The sequence below is a fragment of the Spea bombifrons genome, chromosome 1 (assembly GCF_027358695.1).
Source record: "Spea bombifrons isolate aSpeBom1 chromosome 1, aSpeBom1.2.pri, whole genome shotgun sequence".
Lineage (NCBI taxonomy): Eukaryota > Metazoa > Chordata > Amphibia > Anura > Pelobatidae > Spea > Spea bombifrons.
This window is the reverse complement of record NC_071087.1, coordinates 105,199,899-105,224,038: the sequence shown is the minus strand read 5'-3', so window position 1 is coordinate 105,224,038 and position 24,140 is coordinate 105,199,899. Positions and strand designations below refer to the sequence as shown.

The 24,140-nt window shown below is 39.9% G+C and overlaps 1 protein-coding gene across 2 annotated transcripts in view; it reads left to right on the top strand.

Moving 5' to 3' along the window:
- The first annotated feature begins 872 nt into the window (after positions 1–872).
- Positions 873–24,140, top strand: part of FANCC (FA complementation group C) — a 53,854-nt gene continuing 30,586 nt past the window's right edge. Inside the window, exons 1-3 of one of the 2 annotated variants that reach the window (XM_053467455.1) lie at positions 873–1,106; positions 7,486–7,570; positions 11,495–11,589. In XM_053467455.1, the coding sequence (XP_053323430.1) occupies positions 942–1,106; positions 7,486–7,570; positions 11,495–11,589 (345 nt within the window). In that variant the 5' untranslated portion in view covers positions 873–941. The remainder of the gene's footprint in view (positions 1,107–7,485; positions 7,571–11,494; positions 11,590–24,140) is intronic. The other variant, XM_053467462.1, reaches the window with a different exon arrangement.

Here is a 24,140-nt window from a genome sequence, read left to right as displayed (position 1 = left end):
GTCTGGTGGGGGCAGCGGTAGGTCATGTGACGCCAATGCTGCGTCATAGAAGCTGCGGTGGAAGTACAAGCAGTAGCGAGGTTGTCCGTGTTCATGAAGCGGATGTTTGCCAGCTGCCAGAGAAGAGAATTCACCGCAGCGCTGCTGGGAATTCCCCTCTGGCAGATGGGGAAGGTATGCGCGATGCGATAGACGCCCTGTGTAAGTGCCGGCAGCAGCTGAGGTTAGCAGACAGGAGGATCTGGGTCCCCTGCATTAGAAGACGACCCCGATTCTAAGCATTTGCTCTGAAAAAACCTTGTCTTATAATCGAGCAAATACGGTAAATAGTGTCTGCCCCATTCTTTTCAAAGTTAAATACGTTGGTGCTCATGCCAAATGGAGCCCAGTATACATTTAACTATGGATGTTATTCAGTCTTGTTACATACAGTGTCCTTTCATGGAAATAACACAGAACAATAAATAACTCTTTAAAATGTGAATAGTTATTAACCTTGCCTATAACTACAAACTAAAAGACAATCAATGCCTAATTACTAAATACATATAAATATATAATAGGTAAATACATATTTATATCTATATTGTTTTTATTGTGGCAATCAGGATATCAGATTTTCTATCGCTCCTTTTTATATTTATATCTATATTGATGCTTTTTGGACATACCGGTATGTATTTATTCATATTTATAACGCCAGCTCCTTTTGCTGATTAGGCATTGATTGTGTCTATCTGCCTACTGGTTTGAGATATTTGTGGACCCTTGCGTATTTTTAAAATTATGTACCCAAACCTGTTATTGCCAGATTCACGGCATCTGTTGTTAATGAGAATGTCTTCAATTGTTCTTTGTATCCCAAAGGCTCCTGTCTCCAATGAGGTAACCAGTTGCCAAACTAACTGGCCCGACTGTTACTACCATCTGTGTAGTTGGAAATGGACCAGGTCCCACCAGACTCTGCCCAAAGCTTTGAGCGTTGGCTCAGTAAAGCCGTTGAATGGGGTCAGACAAGCACCTTGGAATCTCAGCAAGATGTCTGCCTCCACTTGCCTAAATTACAGGAGTTCCTACTGAACATAAATGAATATCTGAAACATATGGTAAGTGGCTTACCAAAAGAAATTTTTCATTTTATTCTTTACATACTGAGAAACTCAGAAGACGTGGCTCCGTACACGTCACAACATTTATTAAACTTGTCGTATCTGTGCCTGTATTAAAATATAACATAGAAAATAAGATACAAGTCATGTTTCCTTATGGTTTGTTAGCAATAATTGTATAGCTAATTGTTTAAATAAGTGAACATTTGAGTCCAGTAATTATAAACAGTACTGTATTGTAATTGATGGATTATAATCAGGAGCTCAAGGCCCTATTGTTGGAGAGAGTTTATTCCTAATAATTCGGTGTTATCTGTTGTTTATGTTAAATTTGAACGTGCTGGTTGTACGAAGACAACTGAAGAGTATAATTACTGCAAAACCAAAAATATAGGGGCTTTGAGTGCCAGGGTTGGGGCATGATTTTTCCTAATGGAATGCCTAGGCAATTTTTGTCTTTTTTTTTTTTGCTATACTTACTTTTAGGTGATAAACTTATAAATACACTTTATGACCAAAATTATACGGACACCTCTCCTAATAAATAAGTTTATATATTTCAGCCACATTTCTTAACAGGCATATAAAATCAAGTACGTAGGCATGTCATCTCCATAAACAATCATTGGCGGTAGAATGCGTTGTACTGAAGAGCTCAGGGGATGCCACTTTTGCCACAATTCAGTGTGTAAAATTTCCACCCTGCTAGATCTGTCTACTTTCCCACTGTAAGTGCTATTATTCTGAAGGTGGGGTGTCTAGGAGTAACAAAAGCTTATTAACTAAGTGGTAGACCGTCTCAGAGCGGGGCTGTTGAGTGCTGAAGCACATAGTGTGTAAAAGTCACCTATTTTTTGTAGCATCACTCACTGCGAAGTTCTGAATTGCCTCTAGAAGTAACATCGGCACAAACACGGTGCGTCAGGAGCTTCATGGAATGGGTTTCCATGGCCGAGCAGCTACACTGGTACGTCCTGCTCTTCTTGCAGCGGCAGGGACACATCCCTGCCGCTACACAGGAGATCAGGCTGTTATTTGACAGCCTGGACTCCCACCTGTCAGCAGAAGCCAGCGATTGCTGGCTCTCTGCTGCACGATGAGCTGTAACAGCTTTCTGGCCAAACGCCAATTAGAATGCCCGGGTCACGTCACTGCTGACGTCACCCGAAAGTTCCCCCAGAGGACAGCATATCCCCTACAGGGTCTATCTAGACCCTGCAGGAGATATCCAATCACTCCGTTCTGCACCTGTAACAGATGTCGGCGCGAACGCCAGAAAACCGTTCGGGCATTCCCTACTGTCCCCGGAGGACAGGGTATCCATCCCTGCTGGGATATCCGGTCACTCCCATGAGGCACTTGCATAGAGTTCACAGTCTGTGGGGGCGTGCATAGAAATCACAAGGGGATCGCAGGGAGGAGAGTGAGAAACCATGTTTCTCACAATTCTCACATGCTTAAAAAACAAATCAGCAAACAAAAAATTATAAAAAAGATAATACTAATAAAAAAAGAAAAAACTTTACATCCCATTGCCATCATCTAAAACAGGCATGTCCAAAGTCAGGCCCCGACTGATACGGCCCCCCAAGTGAGCCACGGGACTTGGCGTCATCAACCGGCGCAGGGAGAAGGAAAGCGCGAGATTTGGGCTTTCCTTCTCCCTGCGCCGGCACACACAGCCACAAGGGCATCTGATGAAGAAATTGTGTAGGGGAGGGTTAGATTTCAACCCTCGTCTACAGTCAAACATGAACCCTGTTTAAAGTTACTGTAGACGAGGGTTGAAATCTAACCCTCCCCTACACAATTTCTTCATCAGATGCCCTTGTGGCTGTGTGTGCCGGCGCAGGGAGAAGGAAAGCCCAAATCTTGCGATCTCGGACGTCGCTAGATTTGGGCTTTCCTTCTCCCTGCGCCGGCACACACAGCCACAAGGGCATCTGATAAAGAAATTGTAGGCAGTGGCGGAACTACCGGGGTCGCGACTGCGACCGGGCCCTGGAGTTCTGCCAGTCAGGGGGGCCCAAGGGGTGCCGAGCGGTTGCTGAAAACGACCGGTCGGCACCTCTTGGGCCCCCCTGACTGACAGAAATCCAGGACTCCTCTGCTCGCTGCCGCCGCCGCCTGCCTCTGCGCTGCCCAGAGTGCAGTGTTGGCAGCGTGAGGCGTTTGTCTCGGGTGCTGGCGCTTCACGCTGAGCGCCGGCATATGACGTCATATGCCGGCACTCAGCTGTGAAGCACCGGCACCCGAGACAAACGCCTCACGCTCCCAACACAGGAGTTGACGGTAAGTGACCTAGGGAGGGAGTGGGTAGATCGCGAGAAGGGGGGGTAGGGAGGGAGAGGGTAGATCGTGAGAAGGGGGGTAGGGAGGGAGAGGGTAGATCGTTAAGAGGGGGGGAGGGAGGGAGAGGGGAAATCGTGAGAAGAGTAGGGAGGGAGAGGGGAGATTGTGAGAAGGGGGGTAGGGAGGGAGAGGGGAGATTGTGAGAAGGAGGGGTAGGGAGGAAGAGGGGAGTTTGTGAGAAGGAGGGGTAGGGAGGAAGAGGGGAGATTGTGAGAAGGAGGGGTAGGGAGGAAGAGGGGAGATTGTGAGAAGGAGGGGTAGGGAGGAAGAGGGGAGATTGTGAGAAGGGGGGTAGGGAGGGAGAGGGGAGATTGTGAGAAGGGGGTAGGGAGGGAGAGGGGAGATTGTGAGAAGGGGGGTAGGGAGGGAGAGGGGGGATTGTGAGAAGGGGGGTAGGGAGGGAGAGGGGGGATTGTGAGAAGGGGGGTAGGGAGGTAGAGGGGAGATTGTGAGAAGGGGGAGGGAGAGGGGAGATTGTGAGAAGGGGGTAGGGAGGGAGAGGGGAGATTGTGAGAAGGGGGGCTAGGGAGGGGAGATAGTGAGAAAGGGATAGATGTGGTATGCCGTTTTCAATAAACTTTGCATAAAATAGTTAATTTTTATTTAATTTTAATGGTTCAGAAAATGTCAGGCAAAATGGTCGGCCCTCGCACATGTTCACTTCATCAAATCTGGCACTCTTCGAAAAAAAGTTTGGACATGCCTGATCTAAAAGGTATAACCCTCAGAACCCCCAAACCCGTCAAGCCATAAGTATAAAAAAAAATACTACCCTATAGGATACTATATATATGGGATGGATATGGCCCTCTAGAAAGGCAAAATTGCTCCGGGACTTCAGGTACCAAAAACCCCTGGGACTGAAGGGGTTAATATACTTTTGTGTATACCAGGGAGCCAGCTACTTTGACTTCTTGTTATGTGTGATTATACAGAGTGGCTGTTTGTTACTGACTGCAAGGCAGTCTTTGCAAAGGGACAGGGTACTTCAAAAGGCCAGTGGCTGAACATCCAGGGTCACAGGAGTCGTGACTGCGACAGGGCCCTGGAGTTCTGCCAGTAAAGGGGGGCCCAAGCGCACGGAATGCTGCAGCCCGCACAAGCTGCTGTGTTCACCTAGGACAGGGGTCGGCAACCCACGAGTGGCATGCGGGGTGCAAATGAGCGGCACACTAATCTAATTAAAAGCCGCCTCCTCCGGCGCCTAATGAAATTAAAGGAGCCGACATGCACACAATGGCCATTCCTCAGCTCTTCATCCCACGTCTTAAAAGGGGTGGGACGAAGAGCTGAGGCATGGCCTCCACCCGCTGACCCCACCAGACACCAGGGAGTCAGAAGCAGTGTTAAGTCGGGGGGGAGGAAGTGCTATATGAGGGGCATAAGGCTTTTCTGGATACAGAGTGCCCCATGATATTGCTTTTAACCCCCTTTATGCCACTCTGCCTCTAGAAATGCCTTTTAACCCCTATATGCCACTCTGCCTCTAGAAATGCCTTTTAACCCCCTATATGCCAGAGTGGGTTGACAGTTATGATTCACTATGACAGATATGATTCAATATGACATATGTGATTCAATATGTAATGTGTATAAATCACGTTTTTGGGGGGTTGGGGGGGCCCTTAACAGATTCTCGCACTGGGCCCTGAGGCTTCTACTTACGCCCCTGCAGAAGGCACATGGTTCTGCCGCTGTTTTGCTGCTAGCCAAATTCAGCCTCCATAAAGTGAACTTTTTAATTAATTATTTCCAAAATAGGTACATTGATAAGCGAAAAGCACACACTCTTGGTAGTTTTAATAAATTAATTTAGTCATGCCCTAAAAGCTGTGACAAGTTCCACTTTTAAGTAGTTGTATCTATAAGCATGCATTTCATCTTATAGGAAATGTCATGGTTTCCACTTTGCTCTGTAAGAAATAGAAAACAAAGGGTGGATTTCGAACGATTAAAATGTAAAGATTGGAATAGGGTCCCACCATACAATATCTCAGTCTCTTAAATTCAGACCGTGTTTTTAACTCCAAAAACCAATAATCTTATTGTCTTTGCCAATCTAGTTAGTCTGAAAGTTATTATCTTCTATTAGGGTAAAGTGGATGGCAGACAGAAGGTCCGTATAATTCTGAGATGAATGTGCTTTGTTAATAGCATTTGTAAACAATGACATATCTGGCTCGCTAGCATTAACTGCCGCAGCAGGGGCAATAACAATAATTTATGGGTGTACGTAATGAGCAGGCAAATGCCGTTTTCAGTTCTGTGTTGGTTTGGTACCGTTATTATGCTGGCTATAAATGGATTGTCTCTATGAGTGGCCCCAGAAAGTCTAGAGCAAGTCCTGTGTGTAAAACCGGGATGTTAGGTTTATTACAGCAACAGATGGTTAACTTTTTTTTTATACATGTACATTATCCTTGTTCAGCACCCACTTAAAAAGCTTATATGCAGAGCTATAAATATTATGAGCGGGAAGAGAGCGGCTAACATGTGCCTCCTGAGTTTCAAGAACTGAAACATGGGGGGGTTTCATAGGAGGTCTATTATATTTTTATAGCCTTTCGCAATCTCCACCACCCCACACACCTAATAACGTTGTTTTTCAATTAGTCCTGCGGTGGACACTAGTATACTTATTATGTAGTACTTTATCAAACTTTGTATACGTGCATTGCCAGTTTGAACTGTAGGTCTTTTGGAAAAGTGCATTGCTTTGCTTTTATTAGATGGATCTGGTATCCCAGGGGTAACGCCATATATATTGGGGTGCATATATGAAAAAAAAAAAGTAAGAAAAGAGTCAAGAAAAAAAATCCACTTTTCTGGATTGGCATTCATTATTTTCTGTCTGTCTGGTGAGTAGTATATTTTTTGGACGGGATGATGCCCACAAATATATATTTTGTGCAGGACACTGCTAATGCCAGTGGCTGCCATGTTTCTGTGTCTGCTTAACACTACGGAGGAGGCTGATATACAATATGGTTCTTTGTTTTATTATAATTATTTATAGAATGTCAATTTTTTTTTACTGAAAAATTGGAAAGATCAGTTATAAATTTACCAAGATTTCAACCATGTAGGCATATTGTAATGTCATTTCTGTACAAGTGGGTTAAATGTTAACAGAGTGACACCAGTGCCACAGCAAAAAAATCTGAAATAAACATATTTGTTTACTATTGCCACACAATGATATTTAGTAGTGATAGGGGGTACAGGGTCCCATGAAATGCTTTTTAATAATAAATACCATTCTCCCTTCGGCCTACAAATATTATTTGTCATAGTATAGGATTTTATAAATTTACAGGAAATATAATCCAAGAGACTGGTAGCCATGGTACCTTAAAATGGCTATTGGTTTTCCAAATTTCTGCATAATAGATACCAAAAATCTTAAACTACATGTATTACTGTTTTACCACTCTACTAATGTGTGTTTTTTCCTTAAAAAAAAATATTTTTTAAAATAGCACCAAACTTTTAGAGTGCGGCCTATATTTTAGGAATTGGACAGATTGTTTATCTCAAGAACATTTCTAGCTCCTAGATCTACCATCTAAATCACCAGATAAGAAGTATAGTGTTGGATGTGGAGAAAAAAAATCAGGAATGGGTTATAAAAGTGCTGTCTCCCTTGTGGTTGTTGAACCAAAGTTCTGTATATTGCAAATTTGTCCCTGCTATGTGTCAATACCAGAGTGAATATAGTCTGCTCGAAGTCAAGAAACAAGTTCTCCTAAATATGTGGTATAGTGGACAATAAATGTTTGTGACCTAGTTAAATGTTACCCTGAGGACACACGTGTATGTTAAACCTGCAGCGGCATAAGGTTACAGGCCTCCCCGAAAGCATTGCTTTCATTGAGTGCTTGAAAAGAGCAATAATTGTTTAAGCCTTGCCCTCAAGAACCTCTTCCAGACCTGGGTAACCTAATACCGGGTTGTAAAGGTTATATTCAGTTGTCTTTTATTAAATTTTTAAGTAACAATTTAACGTCTCATGCTTTGCTTACAGAGTCCAAATGCGGCGATTGAAAGGTTCCCCACGATAGGTCAACTTCTGGGGAGGCTGTGCTGGAATTCCTTCATTGCAGGTCATGGTGAGTAAGACCTGCTCTTCCTAGCAAGTACTTAGGCCTATGAACAAAAAGTGTGCTAAAACGCAACGTGACAGTTGTTGCTCTTCTGCCCTTGTCTGAATTCGTCTGATCCTTCTCTATTCCTTTTCTTTTGGAAGACTGGTGGCTCATTTCCGGGTCATCGTGTACACCTCTTCAACCCTTTTATTTTTACACTGCATTGGTCAAGATCCGCTTTCTCGGTGTGGTAATAGCACTATTCTAGAACTCATTTCTTTCAAAATTTATTTTAATAGAAATGTGTGTTTTTTCCCCCCAGTTTTCATTTTTAGAATGCTCAGAAACCCACCAAGTGTAATGTGTACCCAACCTTTTTTTATGCTGAATATGCATTATGTGTGCGGAGAAGGCAAAGCAGTTAAACATTTTTTCTTCTTCTGTGGTGTAGCGGTCGGGTTATTTTCTCATCGTGGAACAGGAAATCGTATTACTTAAATAGCTGCTCTTAAAGAATAGGCTGTGATTGCAAAGTTTCCTGCACACACATTCATATTGCACTTACTAGTTGGGCGTCCTTTTGGCTAAAAGAAAACACACTAGAAAATGTGATATTAAAACAAAGCAGTCCTGAATATGCACGTGGTTTTGACCATAAGCGACCTTTTCAACGTTTCTGAAACGGAGGTACTGGAAGCGTCGTAAAAAAACATTTATTAAAAATGAAAACGGGAAAACAATGGCTCCAAATGCAATTGATCTGCAAAAGATGTTGCCGGCGGGAGGGCAGAACAGTCTGAGAGGCTCGCTGGACATTTATTGGAAAAGGCTGCATTATATCAGTTTTAAAGTCATGGAATATGTGATTTCATCAGGGTTAACCAGCAGGCCTTGTCGTAGCTGATGTAGCCTAGAAAATCTGTATTTTCTTATTATAACGAGAGCGTTGGTCTACTGCACTGTATCGGGATAAAAAGAAAGGACACTGAATAAAGACGACAATTTTAATTATTTTAATCTATATTTCCATATAAGTAGAATTATATTGACATGTGTCCCAGTGAGCCTTTTAAACAAAATGCATATTTAAGTACTTATTTTTTTTTTGTACTTTAATATACATTACTTGCACATGTCACAATATAGCAAATGAACCTCTTGCCTTTAGTAGAAGGTGCAGCTCCCGGCATTTGTCTGCCATTTGTCTGCTGCTGCTGCTTCGTTATGTAAAGTAGCCTGAAACCCCTGCCCTTTGGAAATGAGTTAAAGAAAAGGGTATGAGGTATTTAAGTGCAAAATTCATGTTAATGATTTTCCTGACAAAACTTCAGCTCTCAATAAATGCCGCATATCATCCTGATGGGCTGTTTATGGGTTGCCTCTATGAGATTCTCTTATGTTGTGTGTGTTGGCTTATATGTGTACTTAGTATTAACTTGCCTTTGCCAGACCTTAAACTGCTTTTATTAAAGGGCTATTTCACTAGGGTGACCACATTGTATTTCTGCCATTCAGGGAGCGGATGAGATCACACACAGATGTTTTATATATGTATATATATACCGGTGTATATATCACATACACACTGAATTACATATATATGCACAAATGCACAGTAAATACATTTTATATTTTAGAAATTATTAGGAAGCCTTGGGAACCGTTTCAGATTTAATAATATAATATACAGTACATAAGTCGTTACTAAACACGAGCGATTTCAGAGAATCAACTCCTTTATTACCACTCATTACACACACAGTCACATGCACACACGCACACACAGCAGGTTTCTTACCTGGTGCCAAATGAGCTCCGTGTGTAGAAGAGACTCTTCGATTTCTTTTCGATTTCATGTGTATAACTAGGCTGTTATTATTATTATCATCCAAGATTGTATTACTCTGGATATAACTGGTATAGCAGTGTCCTTCCGAGTTTGTAATACTCCGGCGTTACTAGGGTAACTACTAGGGTGCCCATCAAGGGCAAGTCACTGTGTACTATGTTGTATGAACGCACCAGGCTAAAATGGATTAGATTATGCTGGATCAGGATATTAGGAGACAGAGAAGGGAGTTACTTCATTGGGGCATTGGAGATATGGATACTCTGTACTAATCTATTTTGACAGTTGCCTAAACGGACACTTGGCTCACACAGTGAAATACACTTCTGTATTTTGCTTTCTGTACATGGATTGCATTACTCTTGTAGAGTACCTGGGTAACATTAACCTTCCAGGTCTATGGTACCCTCCATATTTATGGTTTTACATTACCACTTCATGGATTAGGGCAATTCAGTTCTAGCAGAGGTTATATGGAGAAGTCAATGGCAACAGTGAGCTTGAAGATGGGGAGATTAAATAGTTTCTCTTTGACTGCGGGTTGGTGGTATAAGGACTGTTTAAAATTAGGATAAGCAGGGGAGAGTCTGATCAAACAAGATAGATTCCAGAGAACAAATTCAGTATTGCTAAAAATGCTGGATATGTGTGTGGAAAGAAAGAATTAAACAGAGGTGCAACTTGAACACAGAGAACTGTGGACGCAGCTTTAGGGGTTCTGTAGCTAAGGATCAGGTGTTTTAAATTTAATTCTGGAGATTGTTGGGAGCCAGTAGAAAGACGTGTACAGTGGTAGGGATCCAGATAGGATATAACTTTGAGCTCAGTTTTGTAGATGTGGAGGTTCAGGTAGTGGGATACATTGGGATAATGAGGCTAGAGATACCTCTGCATGGAGGTACCCTTGGAACCCAAAATAATACATTTTTCAAAAAAGAATGTGTATAGAGAGAAGAGTGGAGGCCCCTTAGGCACACCAATGTAGAAAGGTAGGGCACACAAACAAGTGCCAGAGGAGTCAGAGTACAGTCCCGAGAGGTAGGACTGAGCCAAGAGGCAGGTGTGCCACAGATACAATATGAATAAAGCGTTTTCAAGAGAAAGAGGTGGCCAAGACTGTCAAAGGCTGCTGTGAGGTCTAAGAGGATAAGTAGGAAAAGTGGCCTTGTGTTTTAGCATTGAGGACATCATTGGTAATTTTGAGGGCTGCCTCACTAGACTGCTGTTGGTGGAAACCAGGGTTTGCAGAGAGAGAGCAAATATAGAGGGTTAGGCAATTGTAGGTTGAGCTTTCCAGTCTGTCCACATCCTTGTGTTCACTGAATGCTCCATCCAAAGAGAGGTTTATTGTTGAACATACTTTTTGAGTAGCAGATAGCTTTGTTTTCGTGCTTTATTCTGATGAGCTTTCCAGTAGTTTGAAGGCCAGGAGGACAATGAAGGCAGAATGGTACTTAGATGGGGGATGTAGGTTCTAGGAAAAGTTTCCTCAAAATGGAAGAGATGAGAGTATGTTTGAACGGGGAGGGGAACGCAACAAAGGACACATGAGAGAATGCACAGTTTGCCTTAATCTCTTAAGGGCAAGCACTGTTTTATGTATTTTTACACTTAACACTGAAGCAAGTTCAGCACTTTTGCTATGCTTGTTCCGACCATAACTTACATCTCTCTAATTTAGTTTACCTATTCTTGTGTTTTCCCAAGAAAAATATAACTTTCTTTTGAACCCATTGGAGATGGGAAAAGACAAAACCTTTTTTTCACAGCTTTCACCAGTAAATTCCTTGGCAATGATTTTCATTATCGATTATTATCGATTTTATCGATTAGTTGTTGCAGCCCTATACATAGCCAGTAAAAAAAAATCTAAAGAATATTAAAGTATTTGTCCTGATTGTGGAAGTACTTTGTATTCCTAGGATTTAACCTACTTTCTTTGTCTGCTTGAAGGGATGCTGATTATTTGTTTATTCATAGATATGTATTCTTTCACTTTAGGGATCTATCTTGTTATTTAAAAACTTTTCTTTTGCTATTTAACTGGGGAATGAAATGTAAGTACCTCAGATTGAATTTGACTACCCTTTTGTTTGCAGAGGACACTCGGAAGGCATTGATGTCTTGCTTGTTCTGCTTGTATAGCAGAGAACCACACAATGCTGTGGAATTGAAAGCCAACGATTGGATTCAGGTAGGTCATCATTCTGTCAGCAGCTCTTAGCTCACATTTCCTTTTTTCTTCTTTTACTTAACATCAAGTACAGCAACCGTTTTAGTGTTTGTTACATATGTATTCTGCAGTTAAGTTCACATAATAGATATCAAAGTTTTATGATACGGTGTAGAAAGGAAGCTCCCTAGACAACAAACATGGCTCTGGTCATACATCTTTGTGATTGTGTGTTTGTTCATTTTTATATATATATATATATATATATATATATATATATATATATATATATATATATATATATATATGCATATGCACATAATCATTATTAAAAGTTTTAATCACTTGTCAGGTTTGATATAGTAGGTATTACACACACATGCATTTTTACCTTACCTATAACGTTTGCTTTCTTGCAGTTTCCCCAGTGTAATTGGTGTGTCCAGCAGTGAAATAATTAGTAGCCTTTGTGGTTGTCAGAAGTTGCTTTTGATTCACTTTGAGATGAATTCTAGCTGCTGCTAAATATGAATATATAAAATCTGTGTTAAAAGTTGGAAACTGAAAATACCTTCGCTGAGTACTTCTTTTAGGGCTGAACAACCTAGGGAAGTGTAGGGTAGCTACAGTTCGTGAAAAAAGAACCATGCTTCAGCAATGTGAAACGTTAAGATTGTGCCTTTTGTTTGCCTTTATTAGGCAACATTTCTCAGTTTTCGCGCCACTCTTGAGATTTTAGCTTTTATGAATCTATAAATACAAATAATGAAAATGAAATCCCACTCCCACAAATGACCTTTTGACTTTACACGAGACCTTGGGAAAATAAACTTTTCTAGGCATACGTGTAGACTTTGATCAACCAAACAGCAATGCAACATTAGGTAAGCTCTCAAAAGCAACAACAACGGTTCAGGCAAAGAACCCAAGAGGCCTTGGCAGGCAAACTGACGCCAGTCAGCTTTCATTCATTTATGGCAACTGTACTTTAATTATAACCAGAAATAGAACATTTTCACAGGACTTAAAATATAATAAACACTCTATAGCTAAGGTTTTGGTAAGTGATAAGGTATCTCTAACTTAAAGTTCTTTTTGATAAAGTGAATAGAGTTTTCATATGATGATCATCTTATGTTTCATATCTGTCACAATAATTTAAGGAACGGTGCAGGTGACCTTAGACCAGAGATGGGGAAAACCCACATACGTACTGTTTTGTGAGAATCATGATCAACCGTTATGATGACGGGAGACTTTGCGAGATTAATCTAGGGTTTTTTTGGCTTCCTTGGACATGTTCGTATTTCATACCTCTCTTGTTGGTGCGTAACAATTAGGAATCCTTTGCCTGCCTTACTGGAACAGGTGGGGACCAATGCCTTCATCAGGTTAGAAGAAAAACAAAGTGGGGATATTTCAACCCACATTGCCTTGTAAAAAGATTAACCCTTTCACCCAGGACTTATATTGGGAGCATTTAATGTTTGGAAGGTTAATTTAAGCTTTGTTGGTTCTGGCCTGCAGGTGATTAACAATTTCCTTCCTCTGAGGACTGTGAACAATTAAAACTCGTAAAAAAGCATCTGCTAGTCCAGCCACATGTAAAAGTTGATTAGTTGTTTTGTTGGATTGCTCTGTGGAATACATAGAAGCATGAGTAGATGTTTCTTGTAAATAGAACATTTTCTATTTGCATAGTAAGTATATATTGTATGTACACTATTGAGAATGCTGTAGATGCTGAAAATTGATTATTTATTCTTTGGCCAGATGTAGTTTAGACAGCCCCGTTAATGTGCTTCTCCTTACTTCTCACCCACAAAACGACCTTTGACCTGGAATAAGAACGCTGTAAGTGACGGAAAGTTGTTCCGTCCCCGGCTTTATCACACATCTGTGCTTGTGAAGAAAAGCGTTAGGTGTTTGATTCCATTAGACTTTCACATGTTTGGCAATTTGGTGAAAATGCAGAAAGCTGTTTCGAACGTATTGGGTCCATTATACTTGGTATTCTTCCTGATTTTTTTTCATAAATAAAACGCCATTCTTAAGGTTCTGTTTCCCAGTAAGCTTGGAAGGGCATCCCACTCTTCTCCTTCTGTATCAGTATAAAATATTATATGTTGTCAATTTTGACTTGGGTTTTCCTCTCCCCAACTATGATAGGTCTACGGCCCCCTAGTTGGTATCTTTGTTTGCTTTCATACAATATTTTATTTATCTTTTTCCATGCATGAAGTAGATGAATTACATACCCAATTAAGGCAGGTTTGTATCATGATTTGTATTATGTAAACGGACAACTGTATTATATAAGTTGACCAAAGCTGTTCAGATGCATCAGTTTGATTATTTGAATGCTAAACTTTTTTTATGCACTGACCTTTTTGATTTTTGTGTTTGTACAAATGTTGGATGCTTGTGATTGACCTCCCCGGGCTTCTGCGTATTTGGTGAGCCAGTTTGGTATTTTAAGGTAAAATATGTAACTATTAACATAGAGGATCACTGCTTGGTTATTTTCTGCTTTTATTTTCTTCATGGTTTTTTCTTGCACATTTTATGTGTAAAGTAAAAACATTAAGAAATACTTATAGTCATGTATATAGAATATATTAGTAAAGGTTGAAGTTGCAATGGCAATATTTTATTATGGTTAGAGGTATTTGGTGCTTCTTTAGCATATGTGTGAGTGTCATTCAGTCTTCTTAACCTTCTATTTATAGTTAATAGAAATATATTTTTTTTTTATTTCAAGGTTAAGACTTGATGCATATTTACATTCCTAGTACTTCACAAAATAGCCATGTACGCGAAGCCACGTTATTATGAATTGATTTATATAGCGCAATCTAGGGTTGCAACAACTAATCGATTTTTATTGATTATAAAATGAGGGTTTTTTCAGAGCAAACGCTCTGAAAAACACCCCTCGTTTTATAATCCGTTTGTGACTCACAGCAGCAGTTCCTACTTACCAGTCCCTCCCTGCAATCACTGCCGGAGAAAGAAAGGGGCGGGGCCAATTGGCAGTGACTGCAGGGAGGGACAGGAAGGAAGAGGCGGGGCCAGTTGATTGTCTCCGCCCATTTCCCTGTGGCGTCCACATGGCTGTGACACTCATCTAACGTGAGTATAAAAAGCTGCTGAAAGTTAGGGGAGGTAGGGGTTAATTTAGGGGCAGTTATAGCTAATGGGGTGTTTAGGGTTAATTTAGGGGCAGTTGTGTTTGATGGGGTCTTCAGGGTTAAATTAGGGACAGTTGTGGTTGATGGGGTGTTTAGGATTAATTTAGGGGCAGTTGTGGTTGATGGGGGTTTAGGGTGAATTTAGGGGCAGTTATAGTTAAAGGGGTGTTTAGGGTTAATTTAGGGGCAGTTATAGTTAATGGGTTAATTTAAGTCTGCAAATCTATGAGTGCACTATGGCATATCAGGGGGGTATACGGCATACCTGGGGTGGATGGAGTTACATATCAGGGAGTATAAGGCATATTGGGGTATATAAGGCATGTCTGGGGGGGCAGTGTGGCATGTCTGGGGGGGCAGTGTGGCATGTCTGGGGGGGGCAGTGTGGCATGTCTGGGAGGTCAGTGTGGCATGTCTGGGAGGGCAGTGTGGCATGTCTGGGAGGCAGTGTGGCAAGCCTGGGCTCAAATGTGCATAACTGGGGGGCAGGTTGGGAAATAAAAACAAGAACTGCATTTTTATCAAAGTTTTTTTATTCTGCCATTTGTTTTTAACATCCTACGTTACTTTATTAAATTATTTTAAATAAATTAAAAATTTACATTTTTTTATCCGATTAATCGAAAAAATAATCGGCCAACTAATCGATTATGAAAATAATCGTTATTTGCAGCCCTAGCGCTATCATAAGCTTGCAGCATTTTACGTAGAGCAAAAGTATACATAGTATGCAAGCAGTTAACAGCACACAACATTCACACATCAGTATAGACTATCAATGGTACTAAAGAAGAATGGGAAAGAAGGGCTGATTCAGTCCAATGTTTTGGCAAATAAAGGACGGTATCTGTATGAGCGTGTGATTTATTTTCATAGGGGTTTGTCCATTTTGACCCTGGATGGTGTATGGCATTTTGCAGAAACTTTCTTTGCTTTAGCAGACCAGATGAAATTATTTACTGCCAATTAAAAACAGGATGTTTGACATTTTAGTGATGTTCTCCGGATGACCTGTTTTTTTTTAACGATCACCTTGACTTTTTCCCTATTCAACTATATTTTAAATAAGTTTGGTAATTTAAGGGTGCAATCTTTTTTCTCTCTCTCTTTCTTCTCCCCATCAAAATATATATAGGATATACTCCTTGAATGTATGCATAGTAAACCAAAACATGCTATTTTCTTATTTGTAATTTTATCTTTTTTATGTATTGGTATAGACAAAAATGCTTAATGAGGTATAAACCGAAGAAAAACACACCTTTGCTAATGTGTTTTATATTTTCTATTCTACCACAAAAACAAGTGATGTTTTAGCTGCGACCCTCCAACTCTGGTAGTCAAGAGCATGGGGGTCCGGTGTTGGACGCCCAGCACCAAAACTGACTGGAGGCAAGTGTATCATGTTCGAGAAGATATGCTCAGTTGAAAAATCCCCCATGCATTTGCAAAAGGGACACGGTGAATATTTAAAGGGACCATGGATTAAATCCATAAGGATGGATGATGTGCCTGGCATTAAATAAATTTAGAAAGCAATCTAAGATGGTTTTCTTCGCTTAAGCGGTATTGCTGTAATGCCTCAATGTAGAGGCATTTAGCAACAAAGAGAACCATAGCAGTGTCTGTTGGCCCCTCCCCGGGGCATCAAGTCCACCATATGTAATATGGCAGCAGACGAGTGATTTAAAAGGGCTTAAATGGTGTCACTGAACTGCCTCTATAGCAAGGCATTCAGCAACACCAAAAACAACCCCAGGGCGCACTGTGACTGCACTGAGAAGCTTGTTTGAGCAGGGACCTCCTCACCTGTTGTTGCTGTAAGTCAAATTGTTATGTTATATACTACTTATGTCCTGTCTACCAGATGGTAACATTCTAAATTGGCCTTTTACCCTAAAAAAACAGACAAACCCATGCGTTGGTGGCATCACTGCACCCAGCGGATTTTGCTGAACACATATTGGGATGTTGTTTGACCATGGCATGTACCCGAAGCTATAAACTCATACCTGAAGTGCAATGTGTATACAAAAAAACAAAACCCCCGAAATTTTGACAAAGGCTGGTGGTAGAATTAGTGCAAGGAAAAGATTAAAGTACCACCATTTGAAAAACCCTAGGGTGTCTTGTTTTCAAAAATATATGGTTTGATGGAGTAAATTGAATTTGCCAGGTTCAAAGATGTCTCAAATAGGACATGGAGGCAAGATTACCACATAAAAAAAAAAAAAAAAAGATTTTGAAATGGCAAAATGGTACTTGTACTTTATTGCCCTACAATTTGCAAAAAGAAAAAACCAAAACATAAAAACATAGGATTTTTCTAAACTCAGGATAAATAATTTATTTTGCAGGTTTTTTCATTAGCTTTTATAGACGAGTGACGAGACAAGAAAAAGAGTTTAAAAAAAAAAAAAGTTTCACTATATTTTATTATCTAATTAAATTATTTTATTATCTAAAGAAAGCGCTTCTTGTTCTGAAAAAAAAACATAATGTAACTTATGTGGCTACACTAAATGAGAGAGAAGAAAATTGCAGCTAAACATGAGCACCACATAAATGTTAAAACAGCTCTGGTCACGAAGGGTACAATCGAAGAAAGAAAGAACAGCCCGGGCCTTGAGGGGTTAATTCTGCTTTGTTTGAACTCATATGAATATGCGTTTGTTCTATACAGAGCATCAGAAAAAAATAATTAATGGGCTGTTAAGGTGTATTTACAAAGTAGAAGGAAAACCAGATGACATTGAAGTAAAAATAATTTATCAGGCAATGTAAATAAAATCCTGTAATTTGAAATATGTTTTTTTTAAAAAAATAATAGTGCAGCAGGGGTATGTGTAAGGACATTATAATTTAGTCTTAATGTTATAACGTTGTGTTTGTAACAGAGGATAGTATAGCCACATGTCGGCAAATAATTCCGTGTGTCACTAATTCTTTGTTATCAAAAATATCCTAGAAGAGGTAACCTATAAAGTTTTTTTTGTGATCAGACATTATATAAAGAGCTGGAGCCACAACTGAAGAAAACAATACGAGTCACTGGAGTGCACACAATCCCTCTTCTGCCAGATAAGCAAATGGTATGCATTTGTTTTATTTGCAGACTTTTAAGTAATTATACAGCACTTTGCGTAAATATATTGGTGTTTATGTTAGGTAGGATACACCTGGAGGGAAAGTGTTAATATTTATTATTTCCTCAGTGTAAACCAAAGAAATTTTCATAAACCATAGCAGTGGGAGTTGATCTATTGGGGGAAATTCCTGGCACCATCAAGAGCATTCCAACACTGTATAAATATTGTGGTACCAACCAGCTCAAACACATTTTTGCCCAAGCCCCCCATAACTTTCCATTAACGCTGAAGTAACAGTTCGTGGGAGGTAAGAAGTGCCCAGGGTGTGAGCCAATAACAGATGGAATGCTTTGCGTGTGGTGTTGCTTTATCTCCACATAAACAGCAGAAAGCACAATGCAAACGAGGAAAATCTATGATTAAGTGGGGTTTTTTCTACAAAGTGTCTATTATATTTGGGTAAGAGGTAATGCTTTTCCATTTTATAAACTACACCAATATGCTATAAAATCTGATTTGTTGTTGCCATCATTCATACATTAATATGTAAAACATTTATCGTTTCAATGAGCATTTGCATACATACACTGGTACCCAAATGTGTATACCATTATAAAATGTGTTATCCCGAAGATGAAAATGTTATTCATAATGAACGTCAATGGGGCACAACTAGTATGAGTTAATCGATATGTTGTTGTTACGTTCTTTCCCGTCTTCTCACCCATTTTTATAAAGGCTGCGTGACTACATAACAGTAGTGAAGGAATGATTATTTATGAACTGTGCACATTCATTCACAAGTCTTATAAATTCTGTCTATGTTCAATGTGGCAATTAGATCTTCAATCTGTGTTGTTTCTGCAATAATGATAGGTTAATAAGACACTCGTTTGAAGGGATGTTTTAAGATACAAACTTTTTTGTTTTGTCTTGAATATGGTAATATCTTTCTTATGCAGGTGTTTACGGTCACCGTGTTTGGGCTCAGTATATGGTTTGCCCTTTTCACAAGTCTGTCGGTCATAAAACTAACATAATCAGAATTATATCTTGGTCTTAGGTGTTTAGTCACAAGCTGGTGCTATTCGAGGACAATCATAGTCGAGGATGATCTGCAAATTCATTGGTGACAGAGGAATTTCCAGTTCCTCCATTGGTTTCAGATAAAACTTTCCATCTTAAAGAAATATTTAGGTCAACTAGACACCTAACTTTTATTATATAAATTTACTATGGTGATACCTTATTTGGTAGTTGATTCATTTTGGGCATTTCATATCTCTTGATGACAAATGTATGTTGTCTAAACGTGATAATGTTATTATTTGTCAGGCTGAAACATTGTTGATGTGGTAAAATAAGTAGCACTTAGAATGCAACGAAAGAGAGTAGTAGATATATATATAATTAGTTATGTACACTGCTTTTGGCACAGTGTACTTGTGCCTGGAAGTTTTGCCTGACTGGGGTATAACAGTTCCATCTTCTGTATTGATCCGGCATACATATAGAGTGGTTTATTCAGAAGTGCTTGGGTTGGAGGAAGAGTTTGCAGGAAAGTTGTGGTTTCAGCTTCCCTAATTTACTATGCATTACAATGCACCACCCCTGGCAGCTTTCTGTGCATGTAAATTCGTGTTTTTGCTCATTTCGTTTACTCACACAAGTAAGGCTTTAAAAAAAAAAAAAAAAATCTAACATATTCAATGTGAGACATTGTTTTTTTCTGAGAAAATGCTAGATAGATAAATATTAGAAATTAGATTTTAAAAACACATTTATTCACAGTTCTGCAGATACATAAATTATCCAGTACTAGTATAAATGTGAAAACCTAACTTGTCTTGATTTGAAAACCACCATACACCGATCAGCCATAACATTATGACGACCTGTCTTATATTGTGTAGATCCCACTTCCACCAAAACAGCCCTGCCCCATAGAAGCATGGACTCCACTAGACTTCTGAAGACATGCTGTGGTGTCTGGCACCAAGACACTAGTAGCAGATGCTTTAAGTCATGTTAGTTTGCGAGGTGGGGCTTCCATGGATCGGACTTGTTTGTCCAGCACATCCCACCAACGCTTGACTGAATTGAGATCTGGGGAATTTGAAGGCCAAGTCAACACTGAACTCGTTGTTGTGTTCCTCAAACATTCCTGAATTATTTTTGCTTTGTGGCTGGGGCGCATTATCCTGCTGAAAGAGGCCAATGCCATCAAAGGGTGTACATGGTCTCCAACAATAGTTAGGTCAAAGTGACATCTACATGAATGGCAGGACCCAGGTTTTCCCAGCAGAACATTGCCCAAAGCATCACACTGATCACATCCAATGCGATTCATTGTAGGTGCTTTCGGCGGTGGACAAGGGTCAGCATGGGCACCCCGACTGGCCCCATACGCAACAAACTGCGAAGAACTGTGTGTAGGGACACCTTTCTATCCACCATCAACTTTTTTCAGCAATTTGAGCTACAGTAGCTCATCTGTTGGATTTGACCACACAGACCAGCCTTCGCCCTCCCACGTGCATCGATTAGCCCTGGCCGTCCATGACCCTGTCGCCAGTTCACCGATTTTCCTTCCTTGGACTGCTGCACTCCACAAGAGCTGCAGGGGGTTTGGTGTAGGCAGCTACATTGGTATCCTCGCTGTCTTGGCAATGTGGGACTTTTATTACTGATGGTGTACCAGGTACTTCTGGGGACATCTTTTGTTGACGTATGTCATTGGTCGTGAATGGCATAATGCATAGTTCAACCAGTGAGACAACTTTCAATAACTTTTGACATAAGAAAACCACACCGTCTGTGCCAGCTGATTTACACTTGACACACTGCTAGGTAACTCAACTGGGTGGACTTACGCCTGTCTTGTCACCCTTTGGCATCTCAGCCGTATCACTTACACAATTAAGATCTTTGTGTAGCTTGAAACACATAAGGTGTGTAATCATTGGTTCCATGTCTCTGCTGCCACCTTTCAATAATTGTCACTGAATAAAATTCCCTTCATATAGACCTGGTAGATGAAACTGTCCTAGCGTGTAAACGCCAACAATATGAAAATATGGCTAGGATGGTATGTATTTCTCCAAAGTGTACCTGTATCACTTGTTTTGAGAGGTCGTCTTTAACAAGTTTTGTACATGTTGATTTGTTAGAGGCATTAATATCTGTGTATATAATAATGTGCCTGTAGTTATGCTGTTACCGTTGGCCTGCTTTGCTCGTGTTTTTTTTTTCTGTCTACAGTGATAAATCATACTATTAAACATGCAGAAGCTCTGGTGTGCACCTAAATGCCATTTTCCTTTTATTTATTTATTTGTACTGTGTGCTGTTTTTCATTACAAGCATGCGCACGTTCTTTTATTAGTGCCAGGGCTGCACACCACCCCCTTACTTTTCTTTTTACAAGAATCCTTAAAACCATTACAGGAAAAAGTATTGAAATTGTAAATCCATGGGTTAATCAATAATGTTCAATTTGGGTAATCTCTTAACAAAGTGACAGATGCATTTGACTGTTTTTACTGTTCTCCTGGTGCATTCTTAAACCACAACTTACATGGTTTCAGGCCTTTTAAGACCTAAGTTAATGACTTGCCTCATTATTTGACGGGGGGATCAGGAGGGGCAAAGAACTAGACCAGTTCATTAGAAAGAAGATGTGGTTATTCTCCCTCCCACCATCTCTCACGTTAGAAGCCTTTAGCATGCTTTTTAGAATCTATACCGTATATACACTTTGAATTAAACCTACAAGGTAGAGCTTTCCAACCCTGTAATCCAATTAAATGTTGTTTGCCTGCCTAGCCTTGTGGTATTCAGGCAGGGCAACGTAGGGAGAGACTTGTCCCAACACATGCAACAGATTATGCGAAGACTGCAAATATAATAATTACGCCATGGAGCAGACTGTGCTGGCAGATATTGGAGCACAGAACTCCCTTTAATCATACTGCTTCCCATAATGTGGGTGGTCACAGTCTGAAAAAAATCCAGCCTTTTTTCCTCTTGCCACAGTGCTTTTTAAAACCGATTTCTGGAGAAAAGAGTGTTCCACACAGTGATCCATGTTTTCCTTCCTGAAAAAAACAACCGTTTTTTTTTTTTTGTTCATTTTCTTTAACTCTAGGTTTCCCTATGTGCATGTAAATTATTTTGGATAGTTTGAAAAGAAAGAACAAAGAGGCTTTTTTCATGTTAATTTAGGTTTTTGTTTTGCAGAGTTAAAAACGATACTTTGATTACGACCGTTCTTAGTTAATCTCTTCGAGTGGTGTAGCGCTCTACGAATATACACAATCCTGTCGTAATGAGAATGTGTGCAATTTAATCTTAATGTGGCCATAGAAAATGAAAGGGATTCCCAAGAGTGAGTGAGAGGCTACACACAAGTACATAAACATTGTCTCACGCCGAACCGTTCAAACTCACACAAAAAAAAAAGTTCAAGTTCCCAAAGTACTTTTAATATGCATTCTGTTTTAGTAAGGCTGTCAGGAACATTATTCAGTGTCAACCCAGCCTCCCGTGTGTAAATTCTACATCCCGTCTGTACTACCAGGAAATAAATCATTTCCTATGCCGATCTTTAATCTCTTTTACTCTTGCTCTGTATCTGTGTAATTTTATTTTTCTTAAGCTGCGTGTAGCGAGAGCTGACCTGGGGTAAACTTGTATCTGGTGATCGCATCTCACGTAGCATGCCCATTCCTATTTTTTTGTTTCCCGTTGGTATAATAGCGTCAGTGAAGAACATAATAGTAAATGGATGCCAGGAGGACATTTAGTAATTTGTACATGTAACGCATGAAAATTGATAAAATACTAGCACTTCCAGTTTCTTTTAAACTGTTTTAAAAAAAAATAATCATATAACAGAGGCAATATTATTTAAGTAGTAACCCCTTCAGGCCAGTGTTCAGAACCAAAGGACTAAAATATTTCTTGTCCTGTTTACCATATGTTTGTTAAACCATGAGCCCCCTTTTCTATATATAATGGGTATCGTTGTGTTCAGGGGAGGTAGAAAAAGAAAAACATAATAATTAATGAAAATAGATTTTAAAAAACAAACCCTATACTATATTTTCTTCTATACTGTAAGTGCCACAGCTGAACAATGGCCCAATTTATGTTAAGCATCTGATTAGTCATACCCCACATACATATATATTTTTTTATGTTCCAGAGGGCCACATCCATGCTTTACATATTACCCCTTATTACATATTCTAATACTATTGACTTTGGGGTAGTGTTTTTTGGTGTTTTTTTTTCTTATAGTGGAAAAGCTAAGGGGCGCTTTTTATTTTTACGTTTTTGTTTTTTCACTCTTCTCAGTGCAGTATGGCTCTGGGTCTCTTTGGGGATCTCATACATTTTTTATTCTCCCAATCAAATTTTTTTTTGTCCCTTATGTTTTTTATGGTTTTCTCTAGTTTTTGGAAGAGGGGAAAACTACTTCTCTTTCTCCTCCTCTTCTTGTTCTGTTTGTGCTGATTGCAGTAATCGTGATCAGCCAGCAGGGGGTGCAAAGGGAGAGCCCAGAATCGCCATAGACAGCCTGATATTCTGTGTAGCAGCATGGAGCAGCGGCAGCAAAGTCAGGACGTACCAGTACTTCCAAATGGTCTTCTTGCAGCAGGGTTTAAGGATGTAAAGGTACGTCCAAAAGGGGATAAAAGGGATAATATTACTCAAGCAGCTGTTTCAATACGTTTTGTAGCACATTATATCCTGACTCTGTGTTTTGTTAGGGTTCATAAGCATATTTTGCAAGATGAGTTTTGTATGGATCACTTGTTTAATACCACCCATTCTAGACACATGTTCTGCGTTAGGTGTATTTTATTTATTGGGGAGACTCTTCCCTTAAAATTTTAGGGACACATCACCGTGATCACTGCCTTAGATTTTTGGCAGACTGAAAATGCATATGTTTTGTGGCTTGGGGCAGCAGCAATGTGCTCTTGTAATAAAGATGTATAGATATACTGAAGATCTTTACAAGCGTTTCTGTGGAGTTTACCGCTAACTGAATGAGGCCCACACAGGGTCTCTTTTTATTCATGCGGTGGGATTGCTAAATTACACACAAATGTTTATTTTTGCTTTTCAAAGTATTTACATAGCATGTGATATGGGGAACTCTGGTTTTTATTGTTTGTTTTCATTTCATATTAAATAGGGGTGCTGACAAAGACGTGTTTAGCGGGCTAGATTGGATGTACCAAAGTGACATTGTTTTTTTTAAGCTGAATCACGTTAGAAACCA